The following is a 20,228-nucleotide window of genomic DNA, read 5'->3' as shown; positions in this document are numbered from 1 at the left end:
CATGTCACAAAACTAGTAAATCACTGGCACTGTTTTGTTTCAAAAACCTTTTAACTAGCCTTTGTATTTATGGTAAGTTGTTTCCTGGGAGACTTCTGGCATTTTTAACAATTTTGCAAAGAAAGATCCACCAACTATCGGCCAAGCGCGGTAGCTCACGCCTATAATCCCAGCACTTTGGGAGGCTGAGGCGGTGGGTCACGAGGTCAGGAGATCGAGACCATCCTCACTAACACGGTGAAACCCCGTCTCTACTAAATATACAAAAAATTAGCTGGGCGTAGTGGCGGGCACCTGTATTCCCAGCTACTAGGGAGGCTGAGGCAGGAGAATGGCGTGAACCCAGGGGACAGAGCTTGCAGTGAGCCGAGGTCGTGCCACTGCACTCTAGCCTGGACGACAGAGCAAGACTCTGTCTCAAAAAAAAAAAAAAAAAAAGAAAGATCCACCAACTATCAATTCAGGGACTTAAAAAAATTATTATTGTGTGTATTTTTAAACATCACCTAGCTATCTCCTTTGCCTTGGTTTTATTGTACATTGCTTTTCAGCTGGGTAAATAAATTCATCTGTATGGGATTTGGTGTGCTATTTACTTATCTTTCATTACCCCCCAATAGCTACCTCTTGCTGCAGCCATGTATTTCCAACTTACTCTATACATTGTAAGCCCTTTGAGCTCTGATAGTTTCTTTGGGTGTGGTAGTCCAGTTGCTGCATAGCTGGTTTATAACATTAAAATAGTAAAGCACTTTACTGTATGATGAGTCAGTTATAATTGCCTTTGTGTTGGTTCTTCATGAAGGAGCAGGAAGAAAAGAGGTTATCCTGGTTTTACTCCTCTCTATCCATTAATCTGTAGGATCAGAATTTATTCCTAAGATCATCCCAGGGATGTCATACTGTTGAAATAATAATAGCTGCAACAAAAGCCAATATTCATTGAGTGCTTGCAATGAACAGGCGCTGTTCTAATTACTCTGCATGGATAAACTCATGTATTCTTCATCATCCTATAAAGTACGCACTGTTGTCATCTCCATTTTATAGATGTGAGAATTGAGGCACACAGAAGTTCAGTTAATTGTCTAAAGTCACCTAATTACTAAGTGGAATGGCCTGAATTTGAACCCAGGCATTCCTGGCTCTAGAGTCTGTGCTTTTAATAATGTGAATCTACTGATAATAAATGGCTGGTCTTTTTGAAGTTTAGGGGATATATGAATCAGAATGATAGAATTTTAACTCTTTCAGTTTTTGCTTATTATAATTCTATATGTTTTGAGCATGCAGCTTGTTAAGGGAAAGGAAAGGCAATTGACATACATCATAAGTGCCTGCAGTGCCTGCCATTGTGTTAGGCAGTTTAAACACATCATCTCATTCAGTTCTCCCAATAACCCTGTGGAGTAGATAGGGTTATTCTCCCTGTCTTTTCAGTAAGAAAATTTCCCCAGGAAGGTTAATTAGCTAGTTCATAGTCACACAGCCAGTGAATAGCAGAACTGGGACTTCAATATGGAACTTTCTGATTCTAGTGCCTGTAATCTTCCCCACAAACTTCCTGTTGGAAAAACCATAAAAGCATATAGGTAATCTCCAGTTTATGTACACCTGAGTAACATGTGCCTTATATATGGTGATCCAGGACCTCTCCTTTCACCTGACTTCTGCAACTTGGAATTTCTACCTTTCGCTCACCCCAAGGGTACTTGGGAATATGTAAATTGTAGACCATCAGCACGCCATCACTAGCATCTCTTTATGTGTCCTTTCTCCTCTGCCCCTGCTGTTTTGGTTTCCTCCCTTGTCACCCCATGCCTGGCCCACTGTGGTGTGTCCTCCTTGGTTTCCTCATGGTAATCCACACTTGCCGTGCCACCTCCAGGCAGACCTTGCCAAGGGCACAGCTGTTCCCTCACTCCCTATTCAAGCCTTTTCGTGACTCATGCTCTGTAGAGGCTCAGCTGGCAGGTGAGGCCTTTGCTCTCTGCTCTCAGTAGCTCTCTTCCCTCAGCTCTCACTGGCTTCCTCTGGTCCTGCAACCACTACCCCAATGCTGGTCTCGCTGGTTGTGCGGAGCTACTTGCACTTCCCCAGATAAGGCCTGCTGTCTCCTGCATCTGTGTCTTTGGGATGCTTTTTCTTCCTTGTCAGCCTGAAAAACACTTTTCAAAACTCATCTCAAGCATTATTTCTCTTCCTTACCTCCCAGGGTAAACTTAAGTACCTTTCATTCATGTCCACAGGCTGCTCTGCTCTTTTATAGTAATATTTCAGCAGTTTGTTCCATTCATTTATTTACATTTGTGGCAATGGGATTAGAACAACACTCCAGAACCTATGGTTTTTCCATAATCATATTATTTTGGATGGCTTTACAGAAATCCCCCAATATTAGTATGTATCAAAGTGTAGGTCTTCTGGTTGGTGGGAAACTAGAGTTATCCTACAATACAAACAACGTTGTCATATAAAATGGAAATACCTAGGCTGGGTGCCATGGCTCATGCCTGTAATCCCAGCACTTTGAGAGGCCGAAGCAGGTGGATCACTTGAGGCCAGGAGTTTGAGACCAGCCTGGCCAACATGGTGAAGCCCCATCTCTACTAAAAATACAAAAAACCAGCAGGGTGTGGTGGTGGGTGCCTGTAGCCTCAACTACTCGGGAGGCTGAGGCAGGAGGATTGCTTAAGCCCAACAGGTGGAGGTTGCAGCAGGCCAAGATCACACCACTGTGCTTCAGCCTGGGCAACAGAGCAAGACTTTGTCACAATAAAAAATAAATAAATAAATAAACAAACAAAATGGAAATACCTGGTACTCTTTGTTTTGGGCTCTTCTGTTTTCTCCTTTGTAGAAGAAAGATTGAAGTCCAACCTGGCTCACAGGTAGCCAAGTGAGTGTCAGATTCTTTATTTACATGTAGAACTGAATGCAAGAAGAGGTGTAATCTCCAACTAGCAGCAGCACCCTGAGAAGAACTCAGAAAATTCTGCCTGTGAAAACACCCCATGGACTGATGAAATATGCAGATACAGTTCTTGTAATTGTCATCTTTTATTCCTACTGTGGTTTGGTTTTAAATCTATTATATTAATGATATCACTGTTTGCAGATTAAGACCAACAGAGTCCCTTAAAGGAGATAATTGTTTTTTAGTACCCAATTTCATGGTTATGCTTTCTAACGAGTGGTGGGAATTCTGATGTGTAGATTGTGTCCCATGGAAGCAATAAAGATGCCACAGGTGGGACTGTGAGGCGAGGAGTGCCAAGTAGGAATGACAGGACTTACCCAAAACGAGTACCTCAAAGTTGCTTTTGGTATTTTTAAATGTTTCATCCACAGTGGGCTTTACAAATATCAGGATTTTGATATTTGTTGATTGATAACTTGAGTTATTTGATGGCAAGAGGCAACTGCCCCCTGCCCTTTTTTGAGACAGGGTCTCACTCTGTTATCCAGGCTGGATTGCAGTGGTGCTATCATGGTTTACTGCAGACTTAGCCTCCCAGGCTCAGGTGATCCTCCTGCTTTAGCCTCCTGAGTAGCTGGGACCACAGGTGTGCGCCACGATACCCAGCTGATTTTTAAAATTATTTGGAGAGATGGGGTCTTGCTGCATTGAGGCCCCTGGCCTCAAGCAATCCTCCCACCCCAGCCTCCCAGAGTGCTGGGATTATAGGCATGAGCCACCATGCCCAGTCCAACATATCTTATACCTGCAGCATGTACTGTTACACAGCATGGATGCCCTAAACAAGTTGTATTTTCTGTCCTTTCTTTATCTAGGCAGATAGAATGTTGTGAAACAGCAGATGAATTCTACAGCACCATGGGGCGCCTTACCCAGGAGATGCTAGAGAATGATCTTCTGCAAAGCCATGAACTCATGCAGGTGAGTCGGCAACATGGAGCAGCTTGGCTCAGGGAACCCCGGGCACGGTGGGAACAACCAGTGCCAGAGCAGCGGTCTTGAGAAATGTGCTTGGTTAGCTGTCAGACTTAGTTTCTCAAATTGACCAAGAGTCTGTTTATAATTTGATAAGAATCCATGTCATAGAAGGAAGGAAGAAATGAATGATGGATATTTGTTGTAGCTTTCTGTCAGACTGTGTTGCTTAGAAGTCATTAGCAGCAATATAAACTGGAAAAATACACTGGAAAAACAAAATCACCAAGTGCTTATTCTGAATTTTATTCTTAGTCTTTCTTTTCTTTTTTGAGACTGTCTCATTCTGTCACCCTGGCTGGAGTGCAGTGGCACAATCGTTGCTCACTGTAGCCTCTGTCTCCTGGGCTTAAGTGATCCTGCCACCTCAGGCTCCTGAGTAACTGGGACTACAGGCGTATGCCACCATACAGCTAATTTTTTATTTTTATTTTTGTATAGATGGAGTCTTGTTATGTTGCCTAGGCTAGTCTTGAACTCCTAGACTCAAGTGATCTTCCCACTGCGGCCTTCCTAAGTGCTGGGATTATAGGCATGAACCACTGTGCCCAGCCTACTTAGACTTGTGGGGGGAAACACTTATTGTGGGGAATAAATTATTGAGGATAAAAAAGATTATTCTCATCAGCATTTTGATTCATTTGTTTTGCCCACACTTTCAACTCAGGTAATTATATATTAATCATAAATTTTAAAGTGAAAGACTTGAAGGGTTTGGTTATTTTTTATGGCATGTTACTGTACGTCAATATCATATTCATCAAGTCTTTGAAATTGACAGCAAGTATAGAAAAAATAGCTGTCTTATTAACACTCACTCTTCCATTAGATTCTTTTTTTAATTTTTAATTTTTGTGGGCACGTAGTAGGTGCATATATTTATGGGGTACATGAGACGCTTTGATACAGGCATGCAATGCATAATAATCATATCAGGGTAAATGGGGTATTCCTCCCCAAATGTTTATCCTTTGTGTTACAGACAATCCAATTATACTTTTAAATTTATTTCTAAATGTAGAATTAAATTACTATTGACTATAGTCACCCTGTTGTGCTATCAAATACTAGGTCTTATTCATTCTTTCTAACTACTTTTTGTACCCACTAACCATCTCTACTTCCCTATCAACTACTCTTCCCAGCCTCTGGAAACCATCCTTCTACTGTCTATCTCCATCAGTTCAATTGTTTTAATTTTCAGCTCCCACAATTAAGTGAGAACATTCAAAGTTTGTCTTTCCATGCCTGGCTTATTTCACTTAATATAATGACCTCCATTTCCATCCACAAATAAGCTCCCACAAATAAGTGAGAACATTCAAAGTTTGTCTTTCCGTGCCTGGCTTATTTCACTTAACATAATGACCTCCATTTCCATCCATGTTGTTGCAAATGACAGAATCTCATTCTTCTTTTTATGGCTGAATAGTACTCCATATTGTATATATACCACATTTTCTTTATCCGTTCATTGGTTGATGGATACTTAAGTTGCTTCCAATTCTTGGCTATTGTGAACAGTGCTGCGAGAAACATGGGAGTGCAGATACTGTTTTGATATACTGATTTCCTTTCTTTTGGGCGTGTACCCAGCAGGGAATTTTTGGATCATATGGTAGCTCTAATTTTAGTTTTTTTTGAGGAACCTCCAACCTGTTTTCCATAGTGGTTGTACTAATTTACATTCCCACCAACAGTGTACAAGGGTTCCCTTTTCTCCACATCCTTGCCAGCATTTGTTACTGCCTGTCTTGATTAAAAGCCATTTTAACTGGGTGAGATAATATTTCATTGTCATTTTGATTTGCATTTTTCTGATGATCAGTGATTTTCTGTCCCCAGGCTGGAGTACAGTGGCACCATCTCAGCTCACCAAATTGCGGTTCAACAATTGCTCCTGGGGGCTGAGCGCGGTGGCTCATGCCTGTAATCCCAGCACTTTGGGGGGCTGAGGTGGGCAGATCACAAGGTCAGGAGATCGAGACCATCCTGACTAACACGGTGAAACCCTGTCTCTATGTAAAATACAAAAAATTAGCCAGGCGTGGTGGCGGGTGCCTGTAGTCCCAGCTACTCAGGAGGCTGAGGCAGGAGAATGGCGTGAACCTGGGAGGCGGAGCTTGCAGTGAGCCGAGATCGTGCCACTGTACTCCAGCCTGGGCAACAGAGTGAGACTGCGTCTCAAAAAAAAAAAAAATCGCTCCTGGGTTCAAGCGATTCTCGTGCCTCAGCCTCCCGAGTAGCTGGAACTATAGGTGTTTGCCACCACGCCAGGCTAATTTTTGTATTTTTAGTAGAGATGGGGTTTCGCCATATTGGCCAGGCTGGTCTCAAACTCCTGACATCAAGTGATCCTCCCGCCGAGCTTGGCCTCCCAAAATGCTGGGATTGTAGGCGTGAGCCACCATGCCTGGCCTTGAGCACCTTTTCATAAGCCTGTTCGTCATTTGTATATCTTCTTTTGAGAAATGGCTATTCAGATCTTTTGCCCATTTTTAATCGAATCATAAGATTATAAGAGTTATTTGAGCTACTTGAATATTCTGGTTATTAATCCCTTTTCAGATGAGTAGTTTGCAAATATTTTCTCCCACTCTTTGAGTTGTCTCTTTATGTTGTTGATTGTTTTCTTTGCTGTGCAGGAGCTTTTTAACTTTATATGATCCCATTTGTCCATTTTGCTTTGGGTGTCTGTGCTCATGGGGTATTACTCAAGAAATTTTTGCCCACTCCAATGTTTTGGAGAGTTTTTCCAATGTTTTATTGTATTAGTTTCATAGTTTGAGGTATTAGATTTGAGTTTTTAATCCATTTTGATTGATTTTTGTATATGGCAAGAGATAGGGGTCTAGTTTTGTTCTTCTGTGTATGGATGTCTAGTTTTCCTAGCACTATTTATTGAAGAGATTGTCTTTTCCCCAATGTGTGTTCTTGGCACCTTTGCCGATAATGAGTTCACTGTAGATATGTGGATTTGTTTCTGGGTTCTCTGTTCTGTTCCATAGGTCTATGTGTCTGTTTTTATGCCATGCTGTTTGGGTTACTATAATAGTAGTATAATTTGAAGTCAAATAATGTGATTCCTCCAGTTTTGTTCTTTTTGCTCAGAATAGCTTTGACTGTTCTGGGTCTTCTGTGGTTCCATATAAATGTTAGGATTACTTTTCTATTTCTGTAAAGAATGTCATTGGTATTTTGATAGAGATTGTATCAAATCTGTAGATTGCCTTAGGTAGTATGGACATTTTAACAATATTGATTCTTGCAATCCATGAACATGTTGTATCTTCCCATTTTTTTGTGTCCTCTTCAATTTCTTTCATTAATGTTTTATGGTTGTCATTGTAGAGCTCTTTCATTTCTTTGGTTAACTTAATTCCTAGGTAGTTAATTTTATTTGTTGCTATTATAAATGGGATTTTAAAATTTCTTTTTCAGATTGTTCACTGTTTGCATATAGAGATGCTAGTGATTTTTATTTACTGGGAGATTTTTTATTATGGCTTCAGTCTTGTTACTTGTTATTGGTGTGTTCAGGTTTTGGATTCCTTCATTTTTCAATCTTGGTAGGTTGTATGTGTCTAGGAATTTATCCATTTTCTCTAGATTTTCTGATTTATTGGTATACAGTTGCTCATAGCAGTCACTAATGATCCTTTGATTTTCTGTGGTATCAGTTGTAATGTCTCCTTTTTCATCTCTGAGTTTGTTTATTTGGATCTTCTCTCTTTTTTTCTTAGTCTGGCTACAGGTGTGTCAGTTTTATATATCTTTTCAAAAAAACCAACTTTTCATTTCTTTAATCTTTTGTATGGTTTTTTCATTCAATTTCATTTATTTCTGCTCTGATCTTTATTGTTTCTTCTACTAATTTTGGGTTGGGTTTGCTCTTGTTTTTCTAGTGCTTTAATATATGTCATTACATTATTTATTTGACGTTTTTCTTGTTTTTTGATGTAGGCACTTATAGCTATAAATTTCCCTCTTAGTACTGCTTTCACTGTGACCCCATAGGTTTTAGTATGTTGTATTTTTATTATTATTAGTTTCAAGAACATTTTCAGTTTCCTTTTTAGTTTCTTCATTGACCCACTGGTCACTCAAGAGCATATTGTTTAATTTGTATGTGTTCGTATAGTTTGCAAAATTCCTCTTGTTATTGATTTGTAGTTTTATTCCATTGTGGTCAGAGAAGATACTTGATACTGTTTCAATTTTTTGAATATTTTAAGACTTGTTTTGTGACCTAACATATGATCTATCCTTGAGAATGATCCATATGCTGAAGAGAAAAATGTGTATTCTACAGGTGTTGGATGAAATGTTCTGTAAATATCTACTAGGTCCATTTGTTCTATAGTACAGATTAAATTTGATGATTTTTTTTGTTGATTTTGTGTCTGGGTGATCTGTCCAATGCCGAAAGTAGGGTATTGAAATCTCTAGCCATCACTGTGCTTGGGTCTATCTCTCTCTTTAGCTCTAATAATATTTACTTTATTATATCTGGGTGCTCCAGTGTTGGGTGCATATATATTTATAATCATTATATCCTCTTGCTGAATTGACCCCTTTATCATTACATAATGACCTTCTTTGTCTCTTCTTAATTTTTGTCTTGAAATCTATTTTTTCTGATGGAAGTATAGCTACTCCTGCTCCTTTTTTGCTTTCCATTGGCATGGAATAACTTTTTCCATCCCTTCATTTTCAGTCTATGTGTATCTTTTTTTTTTCTTTAGTATACTTTAAGTTCTGGGATACACGTGCAGAATGTGCAGGTTTGTTACATAGGTATATATGTGCCGTGGTGGTTTGTGGCCCCCATCAACCTGTCATCGATGTTAGGTATTTCTCCTAATGCTATCCCTCCCTTAGCCCCATACCCCGTGACAGGCCCCAGTATGTGATGTTCCCCTCCCTGTGTCCATGTGTTCTCATTGTTCAGCTCCCACTTATAAGTGAGAACCTGTGGTGTTTGGTTTTCTGCTCCTGTGTTAGTTTGCTGAGAATGATGGTTTCCAGCTTCATCCATGTCCCTGCAAAGGACATGAACTCACCCTTTTTTATGGCTGCATAGTATTCCATGGTGTATATGTGCTACATTTTCTTTATCCAGTCTATCATTGATGGGAATTTGGGTTGGTTCCAAGTCGTTGCTATTGTGAATAGTGCTGCAGTAAATGTAAGTGTGCATGTGTCTTTATGGTAGAATGATTTACAATCCTTTGGGTATATACCCAGTAATGGGATTGCTGGGTCAAATGGTATTTCTGGTTCTAGATCCTTCAGGAATTGCCACACTGTCTTCCACAATGGTTGAACTAATTTACACTCCCACCAACAGTGTAAAAGCATTCCTATTTCTCACATCCTCTCCAGCATCTGTTGTTTCCTGACTTTTTAATGATTGCCATTCTAACTGGTGTGAGATGGTATCTCATTGTGGTTTTGATTTGCATTTCTTTAATGACCAGTGATGATGAGCTTTCTTTCATATGTTTGTTGGCTGCATAAATGTCTTCTTTTGAGAAGTGTCTGTTCATATCCTTTGCCCACTTTTTGATGGGTTTTTTTGTGTTTTTCTTGTAAATTCATTTAAGTTCCTTGTAGATTCTGGATATTAGCCCTTTGTCAAATGGATAGATTACAAAAGTTTTCTCCTATTCTGTAGGTTGCCTGTTCGCTCTAATGATAGGTTCTTTTGCTGTGCAGAAGCTCTTTAGTTTAATTAGATCCCATTTGTCTATTTTGGCTTTTGTGGCCATTGCTTTTTGTGTTTTAGTCATGAAGTCTTTGCCCATGTCTGTGTCATGAATGGTATCACCTAGGTTTTCTTCTAGGGTTTTTATGGTTTTAGGTCTTACGTTTAAGTCTTTAATCCATCTTGAGTTAATTTTTGTAGAAGGTGTAAGGAAGGAATCCAGTTTGTTTTCTGCATGTGACTAGCCAGTTTTCCCAACACCATTTATAAATAGGGAATCCTTTCCCCATTGCTTGTTTGTGTCAGGTTTTTCAAAGATCAGATGGTTGTAGATGTGTGGTGTTATTTCTGAGGCCTCTGTTCTGTTCCATTGGTTTATATATTTGTTTTGGTACCAATACCATGCTGTTTTGGTTACTGTAGCCTTGTAGTATAGTTTGAAGTCGGGGTAGTGTGATGCCTCAAGCTTGTTCTTTTTGCTTAGGAATGTCTTGGCTATATGGGCTCTTTTTTGGTTCCATATGAAATTTAAAGTAGTTTTTTCTAATTCTGTGAAGAAAGTCAATGGTAACTTGATGGGGATAGCATTGAATCTGTAAATTACTTTGGGCAGTATGACCATTATCATGATATTGATTCTTCCTATCCATGAGCATGGAATGTTTTTCCATTTGTTTGTGCCCTGTCTTATTCCTTGAGCAGTGATTTGTAGTTCTCCTTGAAGAGGTCCTTCACATCCCTTGTAAGTTGTATTTCTAGGTATTTAATTCTCTTTGTAGCAATTGTGAATGGGAGTTCACTCATGATTTGGCTCTCTGTTTGTCTGTTACTGGTGTAGAGGAATGCTTGTGATTTTTGCACATTGATTTTATATCCTGACACTTTGTTGAAGTTGCTTATCAGCTTAAGGAGATTTTGGGCTGAGATGATGGGGTTTTCTAAATATACAATTGTGTCATCTGCAAACAGAAACAATTTGACTTCCTCTCTTCCTATTTGAATACCGTTTATTTCTTTTTCTTGCCTGATTGCCCTGGCCAGAACTTCCGATACTGTGTTGAATAGGAGTGATGAGAGAGGGCATCCTTGTCTTGTGCCAGTTTTCAAAGGGAATGCTGCTTCCAGCTTTTGCCCATTCAGTATGATATTGGCTGTGGGTTTGTCATAAATAGCTCTTATTATTTTGAGATACGTTCCATCAATACCTAGTTTATTGAGTGTTTTTAGCATGGAGCGGTGTTGAATTTTGTCGAAGGCCTTTTCTGCATCTGTTGAGATAATTGTGGTTTTTGTCATTGGTCTTGTTTATGTGATGGATTACGTTTATTGATTTGCATATATTGAACCAGCCTTGCATCCCAGAGATAAGGCCAACTTGACTGTGGTGGGTAAGCTTTTTGATGTGCTGCTGGATTTGGTTTGCCAGTATTTTATTGAGGATTTTTGCGTCGATGTTCATTGGGGATATTGGCCTGAAATTTTCTTTTTTTGTTGTGTCTCTGCCAGGTTTTCATATGAGGATGATGCTGGTCTCATAAAATGAGTTAGGGAGGAGTCCCTCTTTTTCTATTGATTGGAATAGTTTCAGAAGGAATGGTACCAGCTCCTCTTTGTACCTCTAGTAGAATTTGGCTGTGAATCCATCTGATCCTGGGCTTTCTTTGGTTGGTAGGCTATTACTGCCTCAATTTCAGAACTTGTTATCGGTCTATTCAGGGATTTGACTTCTTCCTGGTTTAGACTTAGGAGGGTGTATGTGTCCTGGAATTTATCCATTTCTTCTAGATTTTCTAGTTTATTTGCCTAGGGGTGTTTATAGTATTCTCTGATGGTAGTTTGTGTTTCTGTGGGATCAGTGATGATATCTCCTGTATCATTTTTTATTGTGTCTATTTGATTCTTCTCTCTTTTCTTCTTTATTAGTCTGGCTAGCGGTCTGTCTATTTTGTTAATCTTTTCAAAAAACCACCTCCTGGATTCATTGATTTTTTTTTTGAAGGGTTTTTCATGTCTTTATCTCCTTCAGTTCCACTCTGATCCTCATTTTATGAGTTCAGCATCATCCTCATACCAAAACCTGGCAGAGACACAACAAAAAAAGAAAATTTCAGGCCAATATCCCATTTGCTTGGTAAATCTTCCTCCATCCCTTTATTTTGAGCCTATGTAGTCTTTGCACGTGAGATGGGTCTTCTGAATACAGCACACCGATGGGTCTTGACTCTTTATCCAGTTTGCCAGTCTGTGTCTTTTAATTGGGGCATTTAGCCCATTTACATTTAAGATTAATATTGTTATGTGTGAATTAGATCATTATGATGCTAGCTGGTTATTTTGCTCATTAGGTGATGCAGTTTCTTCATAGTGTTGTTGGTCTTTACAATTTGGTATGTTTTTACAGTGGTTGGTACCAGTTTTTCCTTTCCATATTTAGTGCTCCCTTAAGGGGCTCTTGTGAGGCAGGCCTGGTGGTAACAAAATCTCTCAGCATTTGCTTGTCTGGGATTTTATTTCTCCTTTGCTTATGAAACTTAGTTTGGCTGGATGTGAGATTCTGGGCTGAATATTCTTTTCTTTAAGAATATTGAATATTGGCCTTCACTCTTTTCTGGCTTGTAGGGTTTCTGCAGAGAGATCCACTGTTAGTCTGATGGGCTTCCCTTTGTGGGTAACCCGACCTTTCTTTGGCTGCCCTTAACATTTTTTCCTTCATTTCAACCTTGGTGAATCTGACGATTATGTGTCTTGGGGTTGCTCTGCTCGAGGAGTATCTTTGTGGTGTTCTCTGTATTTCCTGAATTTGAATGTTGGCCTGTCTTGCTAGATTGGGGAAGTTCTCCTGGGTAATATCTTGAAGAGTGTTTTCCAACTCAGTTCCATTCTTCCCGTCACTTTCAGGTACACCACTCAAATGTAGGTTTGGTCTTTTTACATAGTCCCATATTTCTTAGAGGCTTTGTTTGTTCCTTTTCATTCTTTTTTCTCTAATCTTATCTTTGTGCTTTATTTAATCTCTGATATCCTTTCTTCCGCTTGATCAATTTGGCTGTTGACACTTGTGTATACTTCACAAAGTTCTTGTGCTGTGTTTTTCAGCTCCATCAGGTCATTTATGTTCTTCTCTAAACTGGTTATTCTAGTCAGCAATTCCTCTAACCTTTCTTCAAGGTTCTTAGCTTCATGGTTCTTTAGCTCAGAGGAGTTTATTATTACCCACCTTCTGAAGCCTACTTCTGTCAATTCGTCAAACTCATTCTCTGTCTAGTTTTGTTCCCTTGCTGGTGAGGAGTTGTGATCCTTTGGAGAAAAAGAGGCGTTCTGGTTTTTGGTATTTTCGGTCTTTTTGCGCTGGTTTTCCCTCATTTTCATGGATTTATCTACCTTTGGTCTTTGATGTCAGTGACCTTCGGATGGGGTTTTTGTGTGGACATCCCTTTTGTTGATGTTGATGCTATTCCTTTCTGTTTGTTAGTTTTCTTTCTAACAGTCAGGCCTCTCTGCTGCATGTCTGCTGGAGTTTGTTGGAGGTCCACTCCAGACCCTGTTTTCCTGGGTATCACCAGTGAAGGCTACAGAACAGCAAAGATTGCTGCCTGTTCCTTCCTCTGGAAGCTTTGTCCCAGAGGGGCACCTGCCAGATGCCAGCCAGAGCTCTCCTCTATGAGGTGTCTGTTGACCCCTGCTGGGAGGTATATCCCAGTCAGGAGGCACGGGAGTCAGGGACCCACTTGAGGAGGCAGTCTGTCCCTTGGTAGAGCTCGAGCACTGTGCCGAGAGATCCACTGCTCTCTTCAGAGCCAGCAGGGAGGAACATTTAAGTCTGCTGAAGTTGTGCCCACAGCTGCCCCTTCCCCCAGGTGCTCTGTCCCAGGGAGATGGGAGTTTTATCTATAAGCCCCTGACTGGGGCTGCTGCCTTTCTTTCAGAGATACCCTGCCCAGAGAGGAAGAATGTAGAGAAGCAGTCTAGCGACAGCGGCTTTGCCGAGCTGTGGTGGGCTCCTCCCAGTTCGAACTTCCTGGCAGCTTTCTTTACACTGTGAGAGGAAAACCACCTACTCAAGCCTCAGTAATGGTGGACGTCCCTACCCCCACCAAGCTTGAGCGTCCCAGGTTGACTTCAGACTGCTGTGCTGGCAGCAAGAATTTCAAGCCAGTGGATCTTAGTTTGCTGGGCTCCATGGGGATGGGATCCACTGAGCTAGACCACTTGGCTCCCTGGCTTCAGCCCCCTTTCCAGAGGAGTGAACAGTTCTGTCTTGCTGATGTTCTAGGCACCACTGGGGTATGAAAAAAAAACTCCTGCAGCTAGCTCAATGTCTGCCCAAATGGCTGCCCAGTTTTGTGGTTGAAACCCAGGGCCCTGGTGGTGTAGGCAGCCGAGGGAATCTCCTGGTCTGTGGGTTGTGAAGACCATGGGAAAAGCATAGTATCTGGGCCAGAATGCATCATTCCTCATGGCACAGTCCCTCAAGGCTTCCCTTTGCTAGGGGAGGGAGTCTCCCAACCCCTTGTGTTTCCTGGGTGAGGTGATGCCCCACCCTGCTTCAGCTTACCCTCCGTGGGCTGCACCCATTGTCTAACCAGTCTCAGTGAGATGAACGGGGTATCTCAGTTGGAAATGCAGAAATCACCCACCTTCTGCATTGATCTTGCTGGGAGCTGCAGACTGGAGCTGTTTCTATTCAGCCATCTTGCCAGCTACCTGAGTCCATATGTATCTTTACAGGTGAAGTGTGTTTCTTGTAGGAAACAGATCATTGGGTCCTATTTTTTCATCCATTCAGCCACTCTGTGTCTTTTGATTGGAGAATTTAGTGGATTTACATTCAGTGTTATTGATAAGTAAAGCCTTACCCCTGCCATTTTGTTATTTGTTTTCTGGTGGTTTTGTGGGCTTCTCTTTCTTCTTTCCTTCGTTTCTGTCTTCCTTTTTTGTGAAGGTGATTTTTCTCTGGTGGTGTGCTTTAATTTCTTGCTTTTTATTTTTTGTGTATTGTATGTTTTTTGATTTGAGGTTACCACGACACTGGCACATACTATCTTAAACCTATTATTTTAAACTGATGGCAACGTAACACTGGTTGCATAAGCAAACATGCAAAAAGAAAACTAATAAAAACTCCATACTTTAACTTTGTCCCTCTGCTTTTTAACTCCTTGTTGTTTCTCTTTATGTACTGTCTATGTCTTAAAAAGTTGTTCTAGTTATTATTTATTAGTTCAGCATTTAGTCTTTCTTTTTCTTTCTTTTTTTTTTTTTTTTTTTGAGATGGAGTCTTGCTCTGTCACCCAGGCTGGAATGCAGTGGCGTGATCTCGGCTCACTGCAAGCTCCGTCTCCCAGGTTCATGCCATTCTCCTGCCTCAGCCTCCTGAGTAGCTGGGACTATAGGCACCTGCCACCACACCCAACTAATTTTTTTGTATTGTTAGTAGAGACAGGGTTTCACCGTGTTAGCCAGGATGGTCTCGCTCTCCTGACCTTGTGATCCACCTGCCTTGGCCTCCCAAAGTGCTGGGATTACAGGTGTGAGCCACCGCGCCTGGCCATCATTTAGTCTTTCTACTTAGGTCAAGAGGAGTTAATACACCACAATTACAGTGTTATCCTAAACTTGTGTTTTTCTGTGTGCTTACTATTACCAGTGAGTTTTTTACCCTCACATGCTTTCTTCTTGCTCATTAACATCCTTTTCTTTCAGATTGAAGAACTCTCTTTAGCATTTCCTATAGGACAGGTCTAGTGTTGATGAAATCCCTCAGCTTTTGTTTGTCTAGGAAGGTCTTTATTCTTCCTTTATGCTTAAAGATATTTTCGCTGGATATACTTACTATTCTAGGGTAGAAGTTTTTTTTTTCTTTTGGCAGTTTGAATATGTCATGCCAGTCTCTCCTGGTTATGCCACTCTCTCCTGGCCTGTAAGATTTCCACTGAGAAGTCTGTTGCAAGACATATTGGAGCTCCATTGTATGTTACTCATTTTTTTTTTTCTTGCTACTTTTAGGATCATTTCTTTACCCTTGACCTTTGAGAGTTTGATTGTAAAACGCCTTGAGGGAGTCTTCTTTGGGTTAAATCTGTTGGTGTTCTATAACCTTCTTGTACTTGACTGTTGATGTACTTCTCTTGGTTTGGGAAGTTCTTTGATATTATCTCTTTGAATAAGTTTCCTATCCCTATCTCTTTCTCTAACTCCACTTTAAGGCCAATAACTGTTAGATTTGCCCTTTTGAGGCTATTTGCTAGATTCCATAGGCATACTTCATTATTTTTTATTCTTTTTTCTTTTATCTCCTCTGTGTATTTTCATATAGCCTGTCTTCAAGCTCACTAATTATTCTACTTGATCAATTCTGCTATTAAGAGACTCTGATGCATTGTTCAGCGTGTCGATTGCATTTTTCAAGTCCATAATTTCTGCTTAACTATTTCACTCTTTTTGTTAAATTTTTATGATAGAATTCTGAATTCCTTCTCTGTGTTATCTTGAATTGCTTTTGAATTCTCTGTCTAAAAGGTCATATATCTCTGTTACTCCAGGATTGGTCCCTGGTGCTTTATTTAGTTCATTTGGTGAGGTCATGTTTTCCTGGATGGTGTTGATGCTTGTAGATGTTCTCTTGTGTCTGGACATTGAAGAGTTAGGTATTATAGTCTTCACAATCTGAGCTTGTTTGTGCCTATCCTTCTTGGGAAGGCTTTCCAGGTGTTAGGACATTCTTGCATTGCTACAAAGAAATACTTGAGACTGGATAATTTATAAAGAAAAGAAATTTAATTGGTTCATGCAGGCTGTATAAGCAGCATGACCCTGGCATCTGCTTGGCTTCTGTGGAGGCCCAGGGAGCTTTTAATCATGGCAAGGTAAAGAGGGAACAGACATGTCACATAGCCAGAGCAGGAGGAAGAGAGAGTTAGATGGGGGGGGGGGGCGGTGCCACACACTTTTAAACAACCAGATCTTATGTGAACTCAGAGCAAGAGCTCACTTATCACCAAGGGAATGGCTCAAGCCATTCATGAGGGATCTGCCTTCATGATCCAAACACCTCCCACCAGGCCCCACCTCCAACATTGGAGATTACAATTCAACATGAGATTTGGGTGAGAAAAATATCCAAATTATCACCAGGTATTAGAAGGGACTTGGGCCCCAAGCCCAATAATGCTGTGGTTTTTGCAGACTTGTAGAGGTACCCACCTTGGTGGTCTTTCAGAAGATCTGGAAGAATTCTCTGGATTACCAGGCAGAGACTCTTATTCTTTTCCTTTAATTTCTCTGAAACATGTGGAGTCTCTTTCTGTGATGAGCCCTCTGGAACTGGGGGTGTGGTGATGCAAACACCCCTGTGGCCACTACCACTGGGACTGTGTTGGGTCAGACCTGAAGTTAGCTCAGCACTGGGCCTTGCCCAAGGCCCTTCCCTTCAGGGCAGTGAGTTCCCCCCAGGCCCCAGGTGTGTCTAGAGTTTTTTTCTGGGGGCCAGGGATTGGAGTTAAAAACCTTAGAAATTTACCTGATAGTCTATTCTACTGCAGCTAAGCTGACACTGAAACTACAATACAAAGTTCTTCCTGCTCTTCCCTCCCCATACCACAGGCAGAAGAGCTTCTACCTGTGGCCACCACCACCACTAGTCCATAGGGGGTTCTGCTGGGCCACTACCAATGTTTGCTTAAAGCCCAAGGGCTCTTCCATCAGCTTATGGTGAATGCTGCGAGACCTGGGAGTCACCCTTCAGGGCAGTGGGCTCCCCACTGCCCCAGGGCAGGTCCAGAAATGCTGTCCAAGAGCCTGGGCCTGGACTCAGAGACCCCAAGAGCCTGCTTGTTGCTCTACCCTACTGTGGCTGAGCTGGTATCTAGGGTGCAAGACAAAGTCCCCTTTACTTTTCCCTCTGTTTTTCTCAAACAGATGAATCTTTCACCATAGCCACCACAGCTGGGAATATGCTGGGTCTCCCCTGAAACCAGCATGTCTCAGAGCTCGGGCCCATGGCATACTCCCTGGATATTGCTGGTTGTTATTCAGGGTCCAAGGACTCTTTAGTCAGCAGGTGATGAATCCTGCAAGTGTTGAGTCCTTCCCTTTAAGGCAGGGGTTCTCTTTTGGCCCAGGGTGTGGCTGGAAATGTCATTTGGGAGCTAGGGCCTGGAATAGGGGCCTCATGACTCTGCCTGGTGCCCTATCCTGTTGTGGCTGAGCTGCTATCCAAGATGCAAGACAAAATCCTCTTTATTCTTCATTCTCCTCTCCTTAAGCAGAAGGAAGGAGTCACTTTCATTGCTATGAGCTGCACTGCCTGGGGTTGGGGGAGGGATGGCGCAAGCCCTCCCATAGCCAAACCAGCTTGTGTCTCCCTAGGTCATGTGCCACCCTAGTTTACTGGCTCTAAGCCCAGCCTAGCACTAGGAGTTGCCTAGGAATTGCAGTCCTTGTGTCCTAGTCTGCTGTTCGGGTTTACCTAGGACCCCAGAGCACTTTGGCCTGCAATGGCGAGGCTTGCTGAGGAACTCGAGTTCCAGCAGCTAGATGGGCGATTCCCCACTGGCTAGGTCTGGTTCAAATGCCCCCTCTGTGTGTGAATGCTGAGTGAGCCCAGCACAACTTTGCTCTCCATTGTGGCAGAGCAGCACTGAGTTCAATGTAAAGTCCTCTAGTCACTGCACTCTCCCATCCCCAAGTGCACAGACTCTTTCTCCATGTCTTATGGCCACTGCCAGGGGATTGGGGAGGGGTGGCATCCGTGACTCAAGACTGTCTCTCCTTCCCTTCTCAATGCCTCTTTCCATGATATGGAGTTCAAATCAGATATTGTGATTATTCACCTAATTTTTGGTTCTTGTTATGGTGCTTCTCTGTGTACAGATAGTTGTTAAAATTTGGTGTTGCAGCAGGGGGCATGAATGGTGTAAGCTTCTATTCTGCCATCTTGTCTGCCACCCACCCTCCATTCCCACCAAACTTACTAATTCATTAAACAAACATTTATTGAGAATCCATGGTTAGTTTTCTGCCTTTTCTTTTTCAATAAATGTTGAATTAAACCCAACTTGTAGATGATGGCTGTCTTTGTAGATTCCCTCTGCTCTAATACAGAATGAGTCTTTTACCATAGCCACTACAGCTGGGAATATGCTGGATCTCCCCTGAAGCCAGCATGTCTCAGAGCTCAGGGCCCATGGCATACTCCCTGGATATTTCTGGTTGTTATTCAGGGTCTTTAGTCAGCAGGTGATGAATCCTACCAGTGCTGGGTCCTTCCCTTTAAGGCAGTGGGGTTCCCTTTTGGCCCAGGGTGTGGCTAGAAATGTCATCTGGGAGCTAGGGCCTGGAATAGGGGCCCAGCATTTTGCTACCAGAGTAATGATCCATACTTACTGCTTTGGTCATTTCCTTGCTCTACACTAAGTCCTTCAGCACTTCCTTGTTACTAACCACGGTAAATAAAATGCTTCAGCCTGATTTTCTATGCTGTATATTAACTTCTCCAAATATTTATCGAGCACCTCTAAATGTCAGGTAATGTGCCAGGTGCAGGGACACAGAAGAAAGCATGGGCTATGTCATCGGGAGCCTATAGTCTCCTAGAGCACAGTGTGGGGAGTGCGTTGAGGGAGGTGTGCAGAGGGGCTGGGGGCTGAGGAAGAGAGAAGACCTCATCTAGCCTGAGGGGCAGGGGTGGAGTGAGTTGGAGGAGAGGAAGTTAGGAAAGCCTTTCTTGAGGGAATTCATGTCTGGTTTTACCTTTACAGAAGAATAGGATTTGACTAGGCTGTGTGTGTGTGTGTGTGTGTGTGTGTGTGTGTGTGTGTGTGTGTCTGTGTGTCTGTGTGGAGGGGTGCACATATATGCGAGGGTGTTGTGTGTGTGTGTGTGTGTGTGGAGGGGTGCACGTATATGCGAGGGTGTTGTGTGTGCGTGTGTGTGTTGAAGGCTCTGGTGCAGAGTGGAGAGTCAATTTGTGTTTGAGAGAGCAGCATGTGTCAAGGTCTGTTGATAATATACTGCATAAGTGTGAGGGGGACTGTCAGAAGGCTGGAATTCAGGGACTGGCTCATGAAAGACCACAATGCCTGGTAAGGCACTTGGACTTGATGTTTCAGGTCAGTGATTGAGAGATTGTATTTGCTGGAGTTCTAAGGCTTCTGTGGACCCTTTGGAAAGGGGAATAGAAGAGCTGTGGACCTGAAAGATTAAGGAGAGGAGGAAAATGGTTTGAGTTTTGTTTTGAGTCAACTCCACGGGCAGCTCTGTGAAGGATGGATTTCAAAGGGACAAGTCTGACAGCAGGAAGGCCTGTGAGGAGGCAGTGAAGGGTGGAAACAGATTGGAACAGAGACAGTACTTACGAGGTGAAATTGACTGGACATGGCCATGGAAAAGGGATACAGGAGTGAAAGAAAAAGTAATGGGGGAGAAAGGGCAACCCATAATCTCCTGGCTTAGAAGGAAGAGGGCAAGTTTCTGAGGGGAGGAGGATGGGTTCATTTTCAGATAGGTTGCTTTAGAGGTGTACTTGGACTGCCCCATTCCTGACCTATCCAAAGGTGTTCCTGCTAT

The 20,228-nt window shown here is 42.0% G+C and overlaps 1 protein-coding gene across 5 annotated transcripts in view; it reads left to right on the top strand.

Moving 5' to 3' along the window:
- The window catches only part of TBC1D30 (TBC1 domain family member 30), a 119,305-nt gene that overhangs the window by 80,243 nt on the left and 18,834 nt on the right, over positions 1-20,228 (top strand). For all 5 annotated transcript variants that reach the window (XM_034935511.3, XM_024931248.4, XM_055096507.2 and 2 more), the window contains one exon: positions 3,796-3,901. In XM_034935511.3, coding sequence (XP_034791402.1) covers positions 3,796-3,901 — 106 coding nt within the window. The remainder of the gene's footprint in view (positions 1-3,795; positions 3,902-20,228) is intronic.

Source organism: Pan paniscus, chromosome 10 (genome assembly GCF_029289425.2).
Source record: "Pan paniscus chromosome 10, NHGRI_mPanPan1-v2.0_pri, whole genome shotgun sequence".
Taxonomy (NCBI): Eukaryota; Metazoa; Chordata; class Mammalia; order Primates; family Hominidae; genus Pan; species Pan paniscus.
Note: the sequence above shows the minus strand (reverse complement) of the source record. Positions and strands in the feature narration are given on the sequence as shown.